The 21,436-nt window shown below is 34.7% G+C and overlaps 1 protein-coding gene and 1 long non-coding RNA gene across 2 annotated transcripts in view; one reads left to right on the top strand and one right to left on the bottom strand.

The window, feature by feature from the left end:
- Positions 1-203: 203 nt before the first annotated feature.
- On the bottom strand, positions 204-12,511 carry LOC144454370 (uncharacterized). Its single transcript, XR_013482744.1, has 3 exons — positions 12,177-12,511; positions 426-717; positions 204-338 (listed from the first exon to the last, which is right to left on the bottom strand). It is a non-coding gene; the product is annotated as an uncharacterized LOC144454370 (long non-coding RNA).
- A 981-nt stretch (positions 12,512-13,492) lies between these two features.
- Positions 13,493-21,436, top strand: part of ARSH (arylsulfatase family member H) — a 41,063-nt gene continuing 33,119 nt past the window's right edge. The window contains exons 1-2 of the mRNA XM_020992792.2: positions 13,493-14,109; positions 19,489-19,529. Of these exons, the coding sequence (XP_020848451.1) occupies positions 19,507-19,529 (23 nt within the window). The 5' untranslated portion in view covers positions 13,493-14,109; positions 19,489-19,506. The remainder of the gene's footprint in view (positions 14,110-19,488; positions 19,530-21,436) is intronic.

Raw genomic sequence — 21,436 nt, 5'->3', positions numbered from 1 at the left:
CCCTTTATTAATTTGGTGAAACCGATGTACCCTTCTCAGAATAATATTTTAAATGCATAAAATAAGATTCATTATATTATAAAGGAAAAATTATGTTGAAATATAGATTTGGGAGTGGAGCAAGATAAATAAGACAAACTTGAACAAGGAAAAAATGCTTTAAATGAAAAAAAAAAGGTTATTGTTTCTTTCAACACTGACCTTGCAAAAGACATGAAGATTTTCATAGAAGACGAGCAAAAACAGGAACAAAGTGAAGAGGAAAAAGATTCTAAAATGAAGAGTTTATAATCTACGGAATGGGGTTCTCAGATCACAAGTGGAGGGAAGGGTCAGGACTGGAAGGAGAAAAGAGAAGAATCTGGTTGAGGTGAATGTGGATCACAGAAAGGAAAGTAGGGGTTGGGCGTAGGGGCATAACTTACTCTTAGGCAGCAATTTGTTTTCACTCACAAGAACTGCAGAAAAGCTGGTGTGAATCAATAGGCATTGATTTTGGGTTGGTAGTCCAGATCTCAGCAGGTGATGGGATATTCCTAGCTCTGCCTTGTAGTGTCTCTGTTCAGTCTCACACAGCCCATGCTCTTTCATCAGGCAGCAGCGTGGACAGGGGAGGCTCTGCCCCCCCTGAGGGTGTGAGATTTCCTCCACATGCTGTTGGAGAGTGGGAAGGAACTGGGCCTCTTCCCGTGGGCTACTAGAGTTGTGGTCTCCTCCCTGTGAAGGGTTATAAAAGCACAAATTGGCCCTTCCTTTTTTACAAATAGTAAACTACACAAATTCAATGTACCTAGTTTGCATCTCTCTTTTATGTTGTTTTGCTTCAGTGTAGGGAATGTACTTTGTGGATATTTTTCTATGGGATTGTTTTTAATCTGCTGTACCAAAATAAAATTTATCAATTAAAAATAAAGAACACCACCAAGTGAGACAAAGGTCCTTTTAATCATCTACAAAAGACATTTAAATACCTAAACAAAATAAATATAATCATACACAAAATATAAAATACTGTTGTCTATAATTTGTTTAGTAATGTAAAATTTAATTTTATGACATAAATGCTATATTTGCTTTTGGGTCTTTTCTTTTTTGAGTGTTTGGGGGTAATTTTAAAATTATAATTATCTTCACTTTTACATATCTGTGAACTTTCTGTTCTGGGTCTGCTTTCCCATTTTCTATCTCTTCATATTTCTTTATGTTCTGCACATTTGCCATTTTAAAGGTATAATTATATCTCATTAAGGGCAACTAGGTGGCACAGGGTGATACAGTGGAGGGCCCGGAGTCAAGAAGACTAATCTTCCTGAGTTCAAACCTGACCTCTGACACTAGCTATGTGACCCTGGGCAAGTTACTTAACCTTGTTTACCTCAGCTTCCTTATCAGTAAAATGAGCTAGGGAAGGAAATGGCAAATCAATCCAGTACCTCTGCTAAGAAAATTCCAATTGAGGTAAGGAAGAGTTGGACACAAATGAACACAACAACCATACTTTCTTATACCATATTCTAATAATCAAATACAAAATCTGCCTTTGCTCTCAAAGCTATTGTGAATGTTTTTGTATATATAGATCTCTCCCCCCCCCCAACTTAGTTATCTCAAGATATACTCCTAGCAGGGAGGGTATGAACAGTTCTGTCACTATTATTCTAGAGTGGCATATTGCTTTCTAAAAATACTGCAGCAATTCAGAATCCTACCAGTAGCATAAAAATGTCCTTGTTTCTCTACAGGCTAAGCAACATTAAATTTTATGCCTGATTCTATTTTTTACCACTGTTTTGCATTCATCCTTGGTTGTCTATCCATGTTTCCATGTTTTATACATGTTTTCTTTACATTTCAGTAGGTTAATGACATTGTTTTTCACCATATGGATGATTTTAACTACCTACCCTTTTTTGTTCTCCGAGAGAAAGGAGGATGGGATAGCATGTTTGCAAACAGATGGAAAAAGATAGTGGAGAGCAAGTTACAGAAGATTCAAAAGAGAAAATGGATAGATGAGTGATTTATCCAGACCAACATCTAATCACAGTTAAAGAAATTCTAAGTTTGGCTAATGGCTGTATCCCTGTTCATTATGTTTGCTCAGACAGGTTGGGAGAAATATTGATTCTCCTTTTTGTCAAGAAAACTGATATGGAAATTGATGTCTCTTTGACCAAGATTTGCATACCCCAAGACCATCATTTTAATATAGCCCACCTCCTATCATGCTAACCAATCATTGTTGATTGGCACCCATCATGAGGGGTCTTTGGTCTAAGAGAGATAGACAAATGACCATCCTTTTATTAATAAACATGCTGGCCTTATTAATAAAATACTTAAATTACCCAGAAACTATGTCTCTCAAACCTTTTTAATCATTGCAATAGGAAGCATTGTGAAACAGTGAAAAGAGATCTGGCTCTGAAGTCAGAGATTGGGTTCAAATCCCATTCCTGACACTACCTTTGTGAACTTGCACAAGTTACTTAAGTTCCCTGAGCCTCAGATTCCCCATCTGTAAATGAATCTAGATGGTCTCTGAGGTCTTTTCCAGTTCTAGACCTATCATCTTATGATCCTAGAACTCATGACTGGTAGACCTGGGATGTAAATTCCGATTTCTGGAATCTATGACTAATACTAGAATTGAACTGAATTCTAGCTTGGCTATGATGTCTTAGAAGAGGGTAAATGGAAGGCTAATTTCCCAGAAAATTCATTGATTGAATTGTCAGATTTGTTTATTTCTGTCTGGTTTTCAGGTAGCCAACCTGGGCATTAATGAACTGGCTAACTTCTAGTACCATGTGGACAAACATGAAGCTTTACTGAAAATGTGATTAGGAATAAAGATGTGTTTATTGCAGAGATGGGTAACCTGTGGCCTCAAGGCCACATGTGGCCCTCTAGGTCCTCAACTGCAGCTTTTTACTGAATCTCCACCCCTGGTTTCTTTGTTTACATAATTGTTAGGGTATGCTTACAGTCCTTCATGGAATTCTTTATAAAAGCTAATGGGCATTTATGAGGAACACATATCCTTCTGTTGAAACTGTGCTTGATGAGAGAAAAAAAAATAAACTGAACAACACATGTGGTTTCTATTGTTTAGGAAAAATTTATTTATTTTATTGGGATTTTCAAGAAGAATTATGTCAAAATCAAAGCATTGAAGTTTAGAGGTAGTATAGGCTAGCAAGAGGACAGTATCCAGTTTTGGCTAATCTTATTCAAATTTGCTTGTGTAAGTACCTGATTAGTTTAAAAGTGATTGACTCAAATTAAGTCAGTGGCAAGGTGGCGGATCTTAGCAAAAGTTCAGTTTATTAAGCAGAGGATTATGCATGAACTTAATTATTTATTTCTCCATTGGACAGTGTGGTTACTTATTCTCTGCTTTGTTATTAGTGCAAATCCTAGCATTTGAAGTGAAGTAGAGAACTGAGAGTACCATCAATTCATACCACTGTGAAAAGTAGAGAATACAAGAAGTTAAAAAGACTGGGAAGGGAAGGCAAAGGTTGAACCTTGGGGATCTACATTAAGGAATATGGGTATGAGGAAAAAGATAATCCAGCACAGATCAGAGAAGATCTGTCAAAGAATTAAGACAATAAAACTATAAGTAGTATCAGATGCTACTAGGAAATCATGGAGGATGAAAAAAGATAATCGAATTCAATTACTACATGATCCTTTATAACTTTTAAAGGTATAGTTTCAAGATGTAATGAAGATTACTTCATTACAATTATTTTAGGAGAAAGGGCACATAGGAGGGAAAAGTAGCCCTCATGGAGTAGAGATTCTTAACCTTTATGGTGTCATGGACCCTTTTGGCAGGCTAGTGAAACCCACCGCCCCTTCTAAGAATAATTTTGTTAAATGTGTAACATAAAATACATAGGATTACCAAAAAACTCCAAATATGTTGAAATGTTATCTATCTATATTAAAATTCGTTGATTCCCTTACACCTATCAATGGATTCCTGGGTTCTAATTAGTTTTTGTAGTTGTTGAGTTGTTTCATTCGTGTCCAACTCTTTATCACCCCATTTAGGATTTTCTTGGCAAAAACACTGGAGTGGCGTGCCATTTCCTTCTCTAGGTCATCTCTTAGGTGAGGAAACTGAGGCAAACAGGGTTAAGTGACTTGCCTAGGGTCACACAGCTAGTAAGTGTCTGAGGCCAGATTTGAATGAGTTCAAATGATGAAGATGAGTTTTCCAGGTCTAATGCTCTCTCCACTATACCACTGAGCTACACCAAGAATTGCACATTAAGCAATAAACCTTTTTCTTGTGAATTAATTTAATAATTACTTTATAACTTGGAATCACAGAGCTTTAAAGGTAGGAACAAAGTCATTTATATGAACTCACCATCTCAGAACATGGCTAGATTTCCCCAAAGCTGTCCATAACTATTTAATGGAAAAAGTAAATCCATATCTCCTTAATTTTCTGCTAATGTACATACATATACACATACGTATCTATCTTTTTTTGCATATATACATATGTGCTCACATACATATATTAAGTAATATAAAAGATGGAATTAGGGTGAAGACATATTTGGGTTTTATTTATTCCTGCCTTTGACATGTATAAACATTTTGATCAAAGACAAGTCATTTAACCTATCTGAGTTTCTTCATGTGTAAAACAAGGATAATAACAGGTGTATATACTATTTATCTATGACAGTTATTTTGAGCAAAGCCATTTTAATCTTCAAATTGCTACATGTTAGTTAGATGAAAGCTATTTCCCTAAAAGAGTCTGACATAAGTAAAATAAATACTGATTCCTGTTATCTTCCTTAGTGCCTTTGATACCTCTTTTGATAACAAACCAGACTCAATGGCATTTTATGGACCTCCAAATATTTTGTTATCCTAGGCTCCATTAAAACAGGCATTATGTCCATAATGAGGCAGGTAAACTTTCATTGTACTCTGCCCTGATCAGAATAAACCTTAAGTGTTATATTCACTTTGGGGAATTATATTTTATGAAGGGCATAGATGATTTATATTGATTTTTTTTTTAAACAGCAACAAGTATGATAATCAGTGGAAGGAGTGGAAATAGTTAGCCTGGTAAAAAGAAGAGTTAGAGGAACATCCTGAAAGCTATTATATGGAAATGGAATTAGACAATTCTGTTTGCTCCAGAGGGCAGAACTGGGTATATTGGGTGCAAGATAGGTTTAGTCTTGATATAAAGAATTTTCCAACAGTTAGAGGTATCCAAACCGGTGCTTTCATCAAAAAATAATGTTTCTACTCTTTGCTTGTCTTCTAGCTAGATCACCTCTTGATTCCATATATGGAATTCTTGTTTAGGTATGGGTTGGGCTAGATAGAATGTTTACAGTCATGGTTGGCTAAAACATAGAATTCATGAAGGGAAATAGAGTAAGATAGGGCTTGAAAGTTAGTCTAGCGATAAACTGTGGAGGGACTTGAATAATAGAATAAGCATAGGTTAAAAAAACAACTAAGCTGGTGGTTTTGTGATAGTAAAGCTAGGAAAAGAAACAAGATCTATTGTAAAGGGAAAGTTGACATAACTTGGTAATGATTGGGTTGAAGGGAGTGAGGAGGGAAGAATCAAAAATAATTCCCATGTTATGAGTTTATCAAAAAGGTGGAATTGAGAGTTGAAGGGAAAAAGAGAAGGTTTAGAACAATCCTATGGGGAATGTGGTGGTGGTGGGGCAACCAGAGATAACTATGCAACAACAGGCAATGTTATACCAGCAAATAATAACCCGTCTCAAAAAAAGGAGGGGAACCAAGATACACTTTTAAATTTAATCTGCATTATTAAGATGTTCTCCATCATCTTTTTTAAAGTCTAAATAATCAGAAAACAATAGCTCAAACCCTGATTTGTAGCATTTCCAATTTTTGAGGTGTGATACTTAAAGTCAATATTTAACAATTGACTAGTTATGCAGTACAAGTTGGCTCCAGCATATTGACAGTGCAACAGTAAGGGCATAGTTGATGTTGGATGGTCTGAAATTTTCGAGGGGATGGGTGAGAGAGGCACTCAGATGTAGGGGAGTGAGGAAGTCAGAAATAGGAGAAAGAAAGTATAACAAACAAATAAACGATGGATGGCAGTACTTTATTATAAGGGGTGACTACAGAGACAAGAATAAGGAGATGGAAATGAAGCCAGGACAGAAGTGATGGATTGAGAAGAAAGGGAAGAATCAAGGCACTAGAGGTCAGGATAAGGACAAAGCATATCATTATGAGAAGTAAGGTTCCTGATGAAAGATGACTCAATGTCACCAAATACACACACACACACACACACACACACACACACACACACACACATATTTAAAGACTTCTTGTTAGCTACAGTACCACACAATGGCTGTTCCATCAGGGAAGAACGTCCTTATCTTTGTTTCTACCTTTCAATATCCTTGTCTCTACATTCTCCTTTCTAAGTTAACCACTCCATCTATAATTTTAATCCTATTTCCTCCAATCTTCTCTATGTTCATGCTCTTTCAATTATCCCTTTTAAATCAGAAAATTCCCTCTCCACTGGCTCCTATCTGTCAAGATTGAAACCCCATAGATCCCTCCTACTATATCAAGTGTCTACAGGAGAAAAATAATTGACACTTCTCAATGGACAAAATGTCATATGGCTACTTTTTCCTCCATAAAAATCTCTGCAATAACAATATATACGCGCTTTGAGAAATCTTTGGTGAAGAGTTGAGAGAGGATCATTTAGTAATTCATGAATTACTTATAGCATACTACACATTTATAGTTATGTAACTGATAGAAAAGTGTGAATAATGCAAGATCTTATTGTGCTTATTGTCAGCTGAAAATATTTGATTCAGTAAGGCAATTAATTATTAATTAATTATTAATAAACTTATTAACAACTAGCTTTGTATAGCATTTTGCATGTATTATCTCTTGATAAAACAACTCTCATTCAACAAGGTATTTCCAATGCATATGTCATGACCAAACAAAAGTCTATAAAGATATTGACGATATATTGACATTACAGATGTGATATTAATTGACAATGCTTTGATTAAGTACTGCATTAAAAATGTTAGCCAATGGTATGTGCCACCTTTACAAAAGATATTCGGTATGTCATTCAAATGAAAAAAGAAATTCCCTATAGATGGTGAGGACTTACAGATGTTTCTGTTGGCAGCTAACATTGGTTTGATTGCATCAAGTTCTAGGACATATCTTTCAAATGAGATCCATAATGATTCAAATGATTTTGGTTTAGATATCTACATAGGCAGGATATATGAAATCTGAAATAACTGAGGAAACAAAGAGTCAAGTTTCTGAGCATATTAATTTATTAAGCAATGCATGCCAAATATAACAAATCAGGACCAGGCCCCTCAGCTTGCACTGGACCCTAAATATAGGGGGAGGCAGATTTTTATGCATTAAAAGCAAACAAGACTAACCATGAGATTAGGCACTTTCTGAGTTGGAAGAGGGATGAGAGAGTTTGGGAAGCTGGGATAAGGGAGAGCAAACAGATAGACTTCTCTGGATGTGAAACAAGATGTCACTCAATTCCTACGAGTAGCAAGAAGGTGACATTTACAGGGAAATAAAACTTACGTTTCAAAATGTAGTTTTACAAGATGGAGCTAGATTGGTTCATACAATTCTCTTAATTTCCTTGTTTGATCAATGGGGAATAGGACCAGCCTACTCTCCTATGAGTCACTTATCTTATGAGGTTTTTAGTATGCTCAAGATCTCTATCACTATTACTTAGCAAGAAGAGACCATTGGAAAGCATCCTTTTGCATAGCTTAGTACAATAGCTAATATGAAGTCTAAGGACAATAATGGTGATATCCACTAACAAGGCAAATTTTGTTAAATAAACTCTGTAGATACCTGGCATCAAGCAGTCTGATCCTGTTGCTTTCTTAAATTTTGCTATTTCATTTAATTAGAAAGCTTTTACATCTTATTACTTCATCTAATTTCTCCTTTAGAAGGATATCATTTTTATATCATAATTTGCCAAAAAATAACTCAAACCTTCCTTAAACTATTAACTAATAGAGTTAGTATTTCAGCTACAAAAATTCTACAGTTTATAGCTATTTATCAAAATTTGCTACAAAGGGGAAAAGGCCATACATTCATAACAACATCAAGACTATTGCCCCAAGGGCACAAATTTCCCTGACATGTACCATAACAGGAAAAAAACTCTCTTAGTTCTATTTGAATCCAGGTATGATTCATATTTAACCACCAGTCATGCAGTCATGTAACAAAGCTCCCACATTTTCAATAGAGTCCCACAGCCAAACTCAGAATTAACCAGGTGGGAAAATTTCATGTTCAGATGAAAATAGCCCTATGGGAAAACTAACTCAAGATGATCCCACCTTAGGACAAGCCAAGATTGTCCCTTCAACTTTTCACAGGGGCAAACATCTACCTGTAACAGTTCTCAGACTGCAACACATGTCATTTTCTCTTGAATGGTGGATTATTGGCTTTATGACAATTCAGACAGCCATTCCTATAATCAAAGCTCAAAACAATATTATAGTCCCAGGAATGTTTTTCCACAAATAGTAAAATTTCACTAATCATAGCTTAGGGCTTGAATATTATTAGTTATCTCAAGTTTCCCTGCTAGTTACATTTCATTTATGCTTCACTTATAAATATAAAAAAACCCAACCAAATTAGGAGTCTTTCAAATTAACACATAGCAGTCCTCATTTAGTAACAATCTCAAATTCTGACACCCTATCTTAAAATCCTTGAATTCAAAACCCATTGTTATCAAGTTGACTTGTTACATAATTACATAACAAAATTAACGTAACATAAAAATGTAATTTTATTACATACTATTTGGATGAAATTTAATAATTTTAGACAAATGATAGCAAATAATTTCAGATGAAAATTCACTCTTCATTATGGTAAACATGTAAATTCCCACTTTTGACAAGGAATGGGAGAGAGAATCTCAGTTCTAGATTCTCAAAACTTCAGAACTTCAAAATTTTGCAACATGCAGTCAACAGAGCTGATAAAATGTTATGATCCATCCTGAATACAAAGTCTCAAGGGAACTCACAGATGAGCATATCTTAAAGGTTCTGTGTATATTTTCCCCTAAAAGTAAATTATCATTATCATCATCATCATCCTCCTCCTCCTCCTCATCATTTATTTTAAAGCAAAATCTATCCTATATTTTCCAAATATATAGTCTTGTATCACATCCTTTTAAAAGCTGAAGTCGTAATCTAACAGCATCCAGGTTAAAAGAGAAGTTATTGTCTTATAGCATTTTGGTACTGCAATTGAATTTCACAATATAAGAAAAAAATTTAGAAACACAATAATAACATACACCATACCAGTCAGATGATGTCAACTCAGTCAAATGTATTTCCAAATAACCTTACATAGAAAATCATTCATTTGAAATTTTATACTAATCACATTTAAAACCCAGTAAAGAGCTATTCAGTATGGAACATTCATTAATAATTCACTAATAATAATAATACGTTAATAATAGTCAACATTTATATGGTGCTTGCCATATGGCAGGCATTGTGTTAAGCACTTTGCAATCATTATGTGATTTGATCCTCACAATAACTCTGAGAGATGAGTGCTAATTTTATCCCCTTTACAAATCAGGTGACTAAGTCAAACAGAGGTAAAGTTATCTGCTAAACATCACATAGGTACTGCATTTCTTAATGCCATGTAACAAATGCAATGTGTATTAAGTTCTGATTTACCATAATTATCCTATTTAGTTTCAGAACAAAATTTTGTCCAAATCAAATCTAGATTTTTAATTACTAATGGTAACAATTTAAATCTAAAAAAAAAAATTCCCAAGGGACGTTTGTTGGCAGCACTTTCAAAATTTTAGAGCCCATTGTCATCAATTAGTTCATTTTCAAAGATCACAGTAGTATTCCAGGCACCCTATAACTTATTTTATATCCTTTTAAACCACCCAAAAAGCCAAATCAATTTCTTTTGTGTTTGTAACCTGACCCCAGTTCAAATCCAACCTCAGACACTTGACACTTCCTGGCTGTGTGACCCTATGTAAGTCACTTAACCCTGAATGACTCACCAAAAATAAATAAATAAATAAATAAAAAATAACCCGACCCTATCCTTTTACCTTTCCCTGAGGCTTTTCAATTTCAATCCCTGGCAAAAGACAGGGAAAGGCTCCAAGTAGTGGCCTCCCAATCTCATGAAGTTTCAAAAGATTAGGACACAAACTTAGTATGATCTTTCAGGGGAAGGATACCATATTTCCCAATTGTATCCCATATAATCTAAAGAAATAATCTTCACTCATTGTATTTCTTCCTTGTAATTTAGTACAAAAATTTAAAACAACCTGGGACTAATTTCAATATAGTTATCTTTTTTGGTTTCTAAGAACTTACAAACGCACGGTTTCTTTCTAATATTCTTTGTTGATCCTGCTTCTTATTTACATAAACAATTAATTCTGTTACATAAGGCTTTGAAAATTCTGTTTAAGGCTTCCTAAAAGACATTTCTAGTTCCTGGCAATCTCTCCACCTCCTGTCATTGTGAATGTTTATCCTCATTTTCCAGAACAGGGTTTGGGTTCAGGCAATGATGAAGACAGAATATGTGGTTCCATATGGCTGGGGGTGGGCTTTGGCAATCCCTCCTCATAGTATCCTCTTCATTATAAATCTCCCTTTCTGTGCCTTAATTAAATTTTGCTTATTTTTCAGTTGCTCTGTGATTTAAACAAGCTTTTCTCTTTTCATGATGAAGAAAGGGTTAATAAGAGGCAGTTCTCAAGCCACAAATAAATTTAAACTGTAAACTGCAGGCTTATTTTTTTCTGTTTTTCTTTAACCAGTGCAACTGCTTTCTTTTATTGAGCTAAAACAATAGTTTTCTTAATCTCCAGGGAAAGAGTGGTAAGAGGTCTAAGTCCTGTTTTCGCAGTAACTTTAATTGACCCTTCTTAAATCTCTTTTCCAATTCCAAATCCTTCCTTCCAGAAAGGGGAGAGAGGTGTTTAAACTTAATCTGCAAATGTCCAAAATCTACTAAAAATTTTTTAGCAGTTTCCATGATTTGGCAATTTACAGTAGAGATATTACATTTCAGTTACAAATTCAGCCTCTGATTCATTTATAATGCTACAAATTTCTACAGATCAGGAAAAAAGTTTCTATTTCTTTGGTTATCTGACTTTATCTCTGTAAATCCAATCTAACCAGGGCTGAAAGGACACAAAGAAAGTATCTTGCAGGTTTTTTTCCCCCTCTTTAACCTAATCTCCTGTTAAAGCCTAAAGTTAGTCCTGTTTACTTGGACATAGAGTTTACAATCCTACTTATTTGGACGGGGAAATTACAGAAAGCTGAGAGAACTGCTTTAAGTATGAAACTTCATTAAACTTCCCTGGCATACTAAACTCTTTGGCTGTAGTTTTTCAACAGTCTTTTTGGCTGGCTGCATTTTCCCCTTAGAAATCTTCCAAGGTAGCAGAGTTTAAAAACAACACTAGACATGACAGAAAACAAAGATTTTTCTGAGCGTTTTACAGAGAAACAAAAATACAGATAAAGCAATAAGGCAAACATAGACTTGCTAGCCTCCTTATCTTTTACTCAAATTCTAATCTCAAAGCCTTTGATTTGTCATAATTAAAAGTCCCTTCTTCAGCCCAAATTTTGACCCATTTGGATTTTTATATATTTTTAGAATAATGTGAAAGCTCTATCTTTTAGTCACCTTCTCTACTCCTGTCTGGGGAAGCTACACCTGTTTTCCAGGCCAATAAAATTTTTCCTAAAGGGATGTCAGTTTACAAGTGTATTCTTCTCCTGGTCCCAGGCCAAATGAAATTTTTCTAGGGAGTTTCCCGTCATCAGAATGCTGGAACCAGATAACATTCTTCCCACTACCAGTCAGTCATTTGACAACAGTGGTTATTTGTGACTGCCAGCCACGTGACTTGCCAGTATGGTTATTTGTAATATGTAGTGTGTTCTTCTCCAACTTAAGTATAGGCTTACCTATTGCCTTAAAGGGATTTCCTGGGAATCATCTGACCCCAAAATGTGGGGGCTTACCTTGATTCAGAAGAATTGAGAATGAAGGGGAGTCCAATCTCTGGGGGCAGTCTTACACAAAGTCCTGTGGTGAAAAATCTACCTGAGCAGGTTCTAGGGTTTTTTTTGAAAGGCTGTCTGGGGTCTGGAGTTTTTGTCTTGACCCATCTCTTTGCCAAAAATGGTAATGTATGAAATCTGAAATAACTGAGGATTCAAAGCTTCAAGCTTCCAAACATATGGATGTATTAAGCAATGCATGCCAATTGTAAAGCAAATTGGGGCCAGTTGGTACTGGACCCTAAATACAGAGAGACAGATTTTTATGCATTGAAAGCAAACAATTGACAGGATATAAACCAGGACACAAGATTAGGTAATCTGATTTCTAATTGGAGGAAATACTAGGGATTTTCTGAGCTGGGAGGGGGATGAGTGAGTTTGGGGGGTTGGGAGGAGGGAAAGTGAGCAGGTGGACTTTCCTGGATGGGAACAAGGATGTCACTCAATTCCTATTATGAGCAAGCACATGGAATTTCCAGGAAAATGATACTTGTTTCAAAATTTAGTCAGTTTTACAGGACAGTCAGTTTGCCTCGCACAATTCTCACAATGCTCTCATGGGAAAATAAAACAAAATAAGTAAACAAAGAATACTTGTTGTCCAGATAATGATATGCAGTTGGAGGGACAATCCATAGAGCTAATCCATCAGTATATATGTCTTGGATAGAAACTGAACATAGATAAACTAGTCTCAGAATTGAATAGGAGGAGAGTGTGCTAGATTAACTTTTCAAAATAGTCTTGTGCATCAAGGACAAACCAAGTTGAGAAGAACTCCAGGGGGAAGGAAGCCACTATAGCTTTGATCGGGTTACAGCAAAGCAAAAAAGAGACAGAAGATAATTGAGCAACCACGATTGAGTGTTTTCAAACTCTTAGAAAAGTGACTTGTGTCCAATAAATGCTGCTTTTTAAATATGATGTAACTGTTTGATCCACCACTATGTAACATTGGTGTTGAATTGTTATTGTTGTTTCCAAAAGCAGTAATGTATTTGAGCTGTTTCATTCTTGTTTTCTTGCAGCCATTGTGATCAACAATGTGCTTTTGAAAAGTGCTTTAACCTAGGAGAGGGGAATTAAGTAATAGACAAACTTGACTTCTTTAGCACCTGATTTCCATAATGGAATTTAGAGTTGCTTAAAGGAACAAAGGAGAGAGGAAAGACAAGCAAAGTAGAAGAACATAGGGTGTTATATAGGAAAACAGATTCTTGGCCTAGTTGAGCATATGATTTTGAGATTCATTTCAATGTCCTAGTAATACAAGGTGGTCAAAAAGTATTAGTATGGTTTTAAGGTTTAATAGTTTTTGATTTAAACTTTAAACTTAAAACTGCACTAAGACATTTGGAACACTCCTGTATATGAGCCTAAATTTAGGATTTCCCAGTGTTTCAGTTCCCTTATTAAATAAGTGAGGTTATAATTCTTAGCTACATCAGAGGTATGTGGTGAGGCTAAATTATGTAATGTTTATAAGATGTTGAGATCAAAAGATACTATAAAGTACAAAGTATTATTAACTATGTACTGTTCTACTTGTTTTCTTCACTGGTATAGTGATCATATCACTTTTAAAAAATCTGTTGCATTGATTCCTGTTAATTATAGTTGTGTTTTAAATAGTGATGGGGACAGTATTGGTGACTAGTCATTCATTTCCTAAATAGCTCAGTATAGCTCTTTATAGGTTATTTTTAACAATAAAAGTAATTATTAGGCAGTCTAATACCATGTTTTGCAAGATAACCTGCTGTTCTGTGGAAGTTTAATAAATGTTAACTAAAAATAATAACTATCTAAGTAAAATCATCAGAGTCACAAGAACTTTGAGAGGGCTTACTGCTTTCACAAATGTAGGAGTAACAAGGACTGACTTCTGCGGGTAAGTGGAAGGTGCCTTATCTGACTTTTATCTTTCATTCTACAAATGTGATGTCTTTCAGTGAGATTATAAATGGATTATTGCTACTCATGTCTGAGCTGGAAAGTAAGTTCAAGGTCTCCATGTTTCTTATTTAATACTTAATGGCTACCATGGATCTCATGACTTCACATAGCAACTTGAGTCTGAAAAGTGATTAATTTAACTAAATCTGATAGTCAGGTGACAACTATCACAGAGTGTCACTGGTCTATTCGTAGTGTTAATATGAATTTATTAATTATTATTAATATGAATTAATATTAATATTCTATGCATTTTATTGTATGGTGATGGGGAGAAATAGAATCTGAGGACAAACCTATCTTCCTCAGGAGCAAAATGGAAAAATGTGAAAATTCACTGGAAAATATATGAAAGATGTTTAAGAAGGGGCTAAGGAAATGAAGGTGGCTATTGACTGATAGAAGTTCCAGGCAATAGTATTGATCTGTTTGCTTATGTTTTGATGACTTAGGCAATAAAATTAAATTAGTTGAGTACAATTTTGAAAGATATAAAATTAAAAGACAATTTTGTTGACACAAGGGTTGTTTTTCCTACTAGCTTTACTATATGTCTGAGAAGATTCCTGACAACAGCAAGTGGGGATGGAAAAATCAATGGATTTTAGTTTGGGGTCTATGGACAACAGAAAAGAAGAAAAACTTTACATGCAATTTACTTTATTTAAGGGATCCAAAAGATCACTGAATCTTAGCTTAGTCTTCTTGAATTTTCATTGTATAGATAACCAAGATAATAAATATCAAATGATCACTCTAGATATGGGGAAAGTTCAGGTCAAGAGATGATCTTGGAAATTTAGTAGATTTTTCTAGGAGCATTATAACCTAAGATCTTCTAAGAAAGCTCTATGCAAGCACTATAAATTCTCTTAAGACTAATATCAGGGTTGTCAAAAATACTGAAAAAATCAAATGCAGTCTAATTTAATCAGAAAGTTACCTAAGTAAATTATAAATATAGTATAAATCTAGATGTTCTTCCATGAGATTTTTGAAATTTGTGGTTAGAATCTTTACTTTTTATTATTCAGAATACATCTAAGAAAATAAATTGGTATTTATATAGTGTATTTTACCTAATTTCTGCAAATGTTCAGGCTTTCTGTGATGGATTGTTATAGCAACCTCATGACCATGATAGAAGGCAGGAATTCTTGCCTCCATATTGCACATAACTAGAAAAAAAGCTCAAAGGCTATATTTTCCTAAAGTAGCACAAGCAAATGGCAGAGTTTAAGGTGTCCAAATTCCTTACCAAGACTTGTTTAATATCATGGATCTTGTGACTTTACCTCATATTGTGTATGTGAAAAATGACTAACTGAATCCAATGTTCACATGATAATTATCACAGGGATGAAAAGAAAAAATGAAGGTGGTGAGAAAGCGAGTGACCTCTATTAGATGAGTTGCTTAATTCTCTCCAGATTAGATCATATTTGGTCTTGAATGCAAGAAAAGATTAAAATCAAAAGGGGACTCACAGTCTTGAAACCTGTATTCTGGAAGTTCAGCTGCTCCCTATTCTGAGCATATCAAGCTTTCTGGATTTGAAGAAGATAGGAGGATCCTTTATCATTAGGAGAACACAGTCTTTCCAAGATAGCCTATTTTTAATTGATGTGGAGGGTGGACCTGAATGTGTTGGGTAACCTGAAAAAAGTCATCGATTTTCTGTTTCTTATTTTTCCCTATATAAAGGCAGAAATAATAATATTGTCACCTGCTTCCTCATTCAGATATCAGAAGGTTTAATGAGATACTGCCTCTGTATCGTTCTGATGAAAGGCCCTGTAAAATGAATTACTAGTATTCCGCATGGGGTTAAGAAATGCCTTCTCTTCCCATTATGTTTTCAGCAGTACGGGGAAGGAAATTTTGCCAAGATTATTAACATGTGTTGCTTCTTTTATGTAACCTTTCCCTTTGGAATTATAAAGAAGGGCAAAGGAAATGAAAGTGGCAGTTGACTGATAGAATTAAAAAACACATATAAATAAAGTCGATCAGTTCCGAGAGACATTATTGATCTGCTTTGCTTATGTTTTGATGACTTAGGCAATAAAATTAAATTAATTGAGTAAAAATTTGAAATATTTAGAATTAAATACAAACGTGTTGAAAGAATACTAATTCACAGGGAGAGCAATAAGGAAAGGGTCTGAGATCTCATCGGTGCAGGCAATTACTCATCACCTCTTGCAACCAGTGCAGGTTGGAGCTTTCTCTCTAACTCATACTCTAGAATTGCCTGGAGAACTGAGGGGGTAACTGGTAAGCCCAGGGTCACATAATCAGTATGTCTCTTAAGCAGGACTTGAATCCAGGTCTTCCTAGTTCTCAGGTCAGTGTACTATGAAAAGTTAATCACTTTCTGGATGTTTTCAGTTTTCAGAGCTGTCAGCTGGTAATATTGCAATAGTTCTATAAACTGAGGATGTTTGATAGTACTCTTTTAAGGGAGAAATGCTTAGGAATACCTGAAATGTATAAGTGTTATTGAACAGCATGGCCATTATTCTATCAGAAAGGTGAGAAAACAATAACAATAGTTTATAAATAATGGTGGGAATAGCAGAACAGAAGAAGTGGTAGTGTTCCAATTAGAAATATCCAGATAGAATATCAGTTTTGTTATATAATCAAGTGAGTGATTAGGGTATTGTGAAATACTTAGTACAGGTATTCCAAAACACTTCATAAAGCTTTAATAATTTAGAAATTCACTAAGACTTTTGGACTACTAGTATTAGGTTATCTTAGAGAACCTGGAGAACTTTGACTATTTTAAAATAGTTAAACAAAAAGCATTTGTTATATGCTTATTATATGACGGCCACTCTAAGTGTTAAGGATATATATCAAAAAAGCAGCAGACTACTTGCCTTCAAAGAGCTCACCTTCTAATCAGGGAGAGTAGATGTCCATATATACATATGCATAAGTATCTACTCTTATATGCTCACAAAATACATGAAAAATGCCTAAGAGTCTTAATTTGAGGGAACCTGCTATGTTTCAAGGAGTTCATTCAATATTTGGATAGCTTTAATTGTCAGGAAGTTTTCTCTTATGACAAATCTAAAGAGGCGATATGGTACGTTACAAAGAGTATGAAATTTAATGTAAGGTTAACTTGGTTCAAATTCACAGCCTGCCGCATATCATCTGTGTGTCCCTGGGTGGGTCATTTATTTTTCATGACCTCAGTGTTACCATCTACAAAATGAGGAGGCTGGAATAAATGACTTCTAAAATTCCCTCTTTCTCCGATTCCATAATCCTATGGTCCTGCATTTGATAATTTGACACTTCTATTAACTAATTTCCATCAACTCAATTCAACTGGATCTGACAAGCAAAAATAATGTGGTCATTTTTTTTTCTTGACAAATTTGCTTTATCTAAAAAAAAATATGAAGAGCAAAATGACCATATTTCTTAGCATTTAAAAGACAACCAGGAAGGCTAAGCAGTTATATACAATAGTTTCATTTCCCAAAGTTGTAGGAGTTAACTGCAGTTACTTAGGGAACAGTCACACAGGTTGAGAACTACCCTGGGATTATTTCTTCGCTTCTGAGTTTTTGTGTGTGTGTGTCTTTTTTGGGGGGAGGGGAGGCTGACTTTGTCTCCATGAACTAATGTATGCATCTGAGGATGAACTAGAGAAATAAAAAGAGATAAAGCTCAAAGAAATCCACTTTCACGACTTGGAAAATTATCAGCTTCAAAATCAAAACAAGGAATATTCTTAGGCATGATCAAAATGGTGTATAGTAACCCTTTAATTTTTGCCCATCCATAAGGTCAAGGATGGTGCTAGGAAAAAGTCAGGAAGCAGGCTAAAATTTGTGTGGCATGATCTCCCACTTCTATTTTCCCTCCTTCATTAAATCTAGGTGCTCAAAATCCTGTACCCAAGCTGACCTACTCAGGTTGTTCCCTATATCAATTTCTCTTTGCTTTTCTCTCTTGTATTTTTTTTTTATTATTATCCAGATGCATACCCTTGGTTATCTATTAAGACAAGAAGTAATTTGGTAAAACTAGCCAACATTAAGGTATTAAATAAGGCTATGATTTATTATGCTACTCCTCCAGAACTTTTTTTTTGCTTAAAAAGAAGCAATATTTTAATGCAAATCGATGAATATCTAAGATAGGATTTCAAAAACCATTGACAAGTCAGTGGGAAAGATAGACCACAGGCAAGAAGGGCTTCTTCATATGTCACCATCTACTCTTCTCACAGTCAAAGCTGGACCTGTTTCTGACCTGCCCAAAGGAATGAGTAGCTAACTAGTTATGGGTATGACCATAAGTTGTGTTTCAAAATAAATGGAAGAGGATTCTAGGTATTGATTATGAAGGAAGACACATATTCCACTGTATCAGGATTTTGAACTCTATCACTTACTCTACAGAAGCCCTCTTCATACTAGTTGTTGGGTCATTTGAAGCAAAATCTTGGTAAGGCATATACAGTCCTCCTGTAACTATGGCTACCTTTCAGGATAGAATTTAAAAGGCTGCATCTGAGTTTTGGTTTTTTTTTTAAATTTTGTTATAAAGGTTGTCTCTGGGGTGGGAGGAGAAAATGGAAAGAGATTCAAGGGACAATTTAGACAATGAAAAAGGAAAAAAAATCAATAAACTTAATCTAAAAATAAATCTATATTACTTTGAGGTTAAAAATGACACCTTTAGTCTTCCTGACTTCTCAGTCACTTGGAGCAATTTGGTAGTCTCAAATGCCACCTGAATACTATTACAAATGGGACTCATCTTGATGAATGCTAATCAAAGCTGGCAAACGCATCCATGAGCTGTGATGATTTTGACTATGAAGATGTCATGTTCATAAATATAACTCACAATAAATATAATTATATTCTTTCTAGATGGAAAGAAAATGATGCCACTGATTCATCATTACTAGAGCATAAACTTTGCATTGGATATCTAGCAGAATGCTTTCTATACTCCAAGTGGAGACAGACTTGTGTTTATCAACCTGATACGTACTTTTTTTTTCTTTTGAGGATTATACTATATAGCTCATATTGTGCTAGGCTGTCTGTGTTCTCATTTGCTCTATCAACCTGGTGAACTACAACATTCATCTGCAATCATGTTGAGTGGTGAGGCAGGAAGATGGGTGATGTCTGTTCTGGAACAAAGCTAATAGATCCATGCAAGTTTTGAGACACTGGCCTCCTTACCCTCAGTCATTAACCTGAATAATTATGGCAATTATGGTAACATCCTTTTACTTTATAGGTGAACTTAATTGATCCTGTTTCCTTAGGTAAACTAAGAAGAAGCCATGAACCTTCCATCAAATGACTGGTAAGTGGGGAAGTTTGTGCTTCCTTGTTTGCTTATGCAGTGAACATTAATAGATGTGAGAAGGCTGGATTGGAACTAGGACACTTAGCACTCTTCAATCTTCTTCCTATTTATTACTAGAATTATTTTGAATAAACCACATAGTTACCATGAGTTTCAGTCTCTTCATCTATAAATAGAGATAATAATACACAATACGGTAGAGTTTTTTGAGAATCAAACGAGATAAAATATAGAATGATTAGTAAACCTTGAAACACTATATAAATGCCTGGTATCAATATCACCATTATTGTTAATCCAATTTCCTATCTTCCTTCCTTCCTTCCTTCCTTCCTTCCTTCCTTCCTTCCTTCCTTCCTTCCTTCCTTCCTTCCTTTCTTCCTTCCTTCGGTTCCTTCTTTTCCTAATGAGGAAACTCCCTCTAATAATGCAGATTGCAACTTACCTGCAATTTATAATCTTAGAGATTTGCCCAGAGTGATAAAATATCAATTTTTTACCTAGGGTTACACAGTCAGAATATGTTCTTGGCTTCAATGCCAACTCTCTATTCACTATGAAATACTGCATCTCTGTCTTACTATTGTTTTTTTTTTAATTTAGTGTTGTTATTGATAAAAGAGCAGCAATATAATATTACCCCCCTTTTCTGTGTATTCGTGAAATGTAATGTCTCCTGATTCATATTAAATAGTTTTACCTTCTTTCACCATAGGGCAGAACAAAATGTCTTCAGCTTAAAACACTCAGGAACAGGATTAGATTTATTTAAAAAAAAAAGATATTTCTGATTTCTTGTAAGGACTGTGAGAATTTTAAATAATAAAATATTTAAATTTGAACGATGTATCAAGTTTTACCTCCAAACAAATACAGTATTTTACAGTATCACTGAAATATGACCATTCAGCCTCTGTTTGACTACTTCCAGCATTTGGGAATTCTCCCTCATGAAACAGCCATTTCTACTGTTGGATAGATATAACTGCTAGAAAACGCTTCTTTGTATTGAACCCAAAGTGTTTTCCTTCTAGTTTACTTCCGTCTTCTGTAGTTATACAGAATAAGCATCCTTTTTTTTTCACATGACAGACTCTAAAATAATTGAAGAAATTAGATTTGTCATTCTCCCTTTAAAGTCTGTTCTCTAGATTGAACATTCCTAGTTCCTTCAGCCAGTGTTTTCTTCATTTAACATGGTTTCTTTGCTTTCAATCTCCCTGTCTCTCTCCTCTGACCATATTTGGGTACACTTATGTTCTTCTGCAAATGGATCAAAATTTCCAGACTGTCCTCACTTGTACAGAGTGTGATAAGATCACTACTTTCACTAATCACAAATGTTTTACCAAAGGACAAAACGAAGCCTTTTGCATGTAGTTTGATTTTATTTTTTTTTAAATACATGTTTATTGATATTTTGATTTTTTATGCCACCATAATTTCCCTCAGTATTCTTCCTCCTCCTTTCAGATAACCATTCCATATGATGAATAGTATTTTAAAGACAAAAAAAAGTAAAAAAAGATAATCAACATAACTGATCAATATATTGGAAAAAGTTTAAATAAATGCAATGTTAAATATATATCTTGTGGACCAGAAATACTCTTCTTCCTTCATCCCCGCCTCTTCAAAATTTCTCTTGATAGTCTCTAGATCTTAAATTTTTAAATATTAATTTTGTTATTATTTTATCAATTTCTGTAAAATGTCTGTGATAATTTTATTGACATGGACTTAAAATATGAATTAACTTTGGTAATATCAAATAGATAAGAACAATGTATCCTTTTTTTTCCATCTAAGAACAAATACTGGTCTCAGCTTGCATTGTAACATAAAACTTAGTGCTTGAAGCCAATTAGGTTTAATTTTAAAACAGATAAATATTCTCTTTGTAA

Source organism: Phascolarctos cinereus, unplaced genomic scaffold (assembly GCF_003287225.1).
Source record: "Phascolarctos cinereus isolate Bilbo 61053 unplaced genomic scaffold, phaCin_HiC Scaffold_726;HRSCAF=1367, whole genome shotgun sequence".
Lineage (NCBI taxonomy): Eukaryota > Metazoa > Chordata > Mammalia > Diprotodontia > Phascolarctidae > Phascolarctos > Phascolarctos cinereus.
Note: the sequence above shows the minus strand (reverse complement) of the source record. Positions and strands in the feature narration are given on the sequence as shown.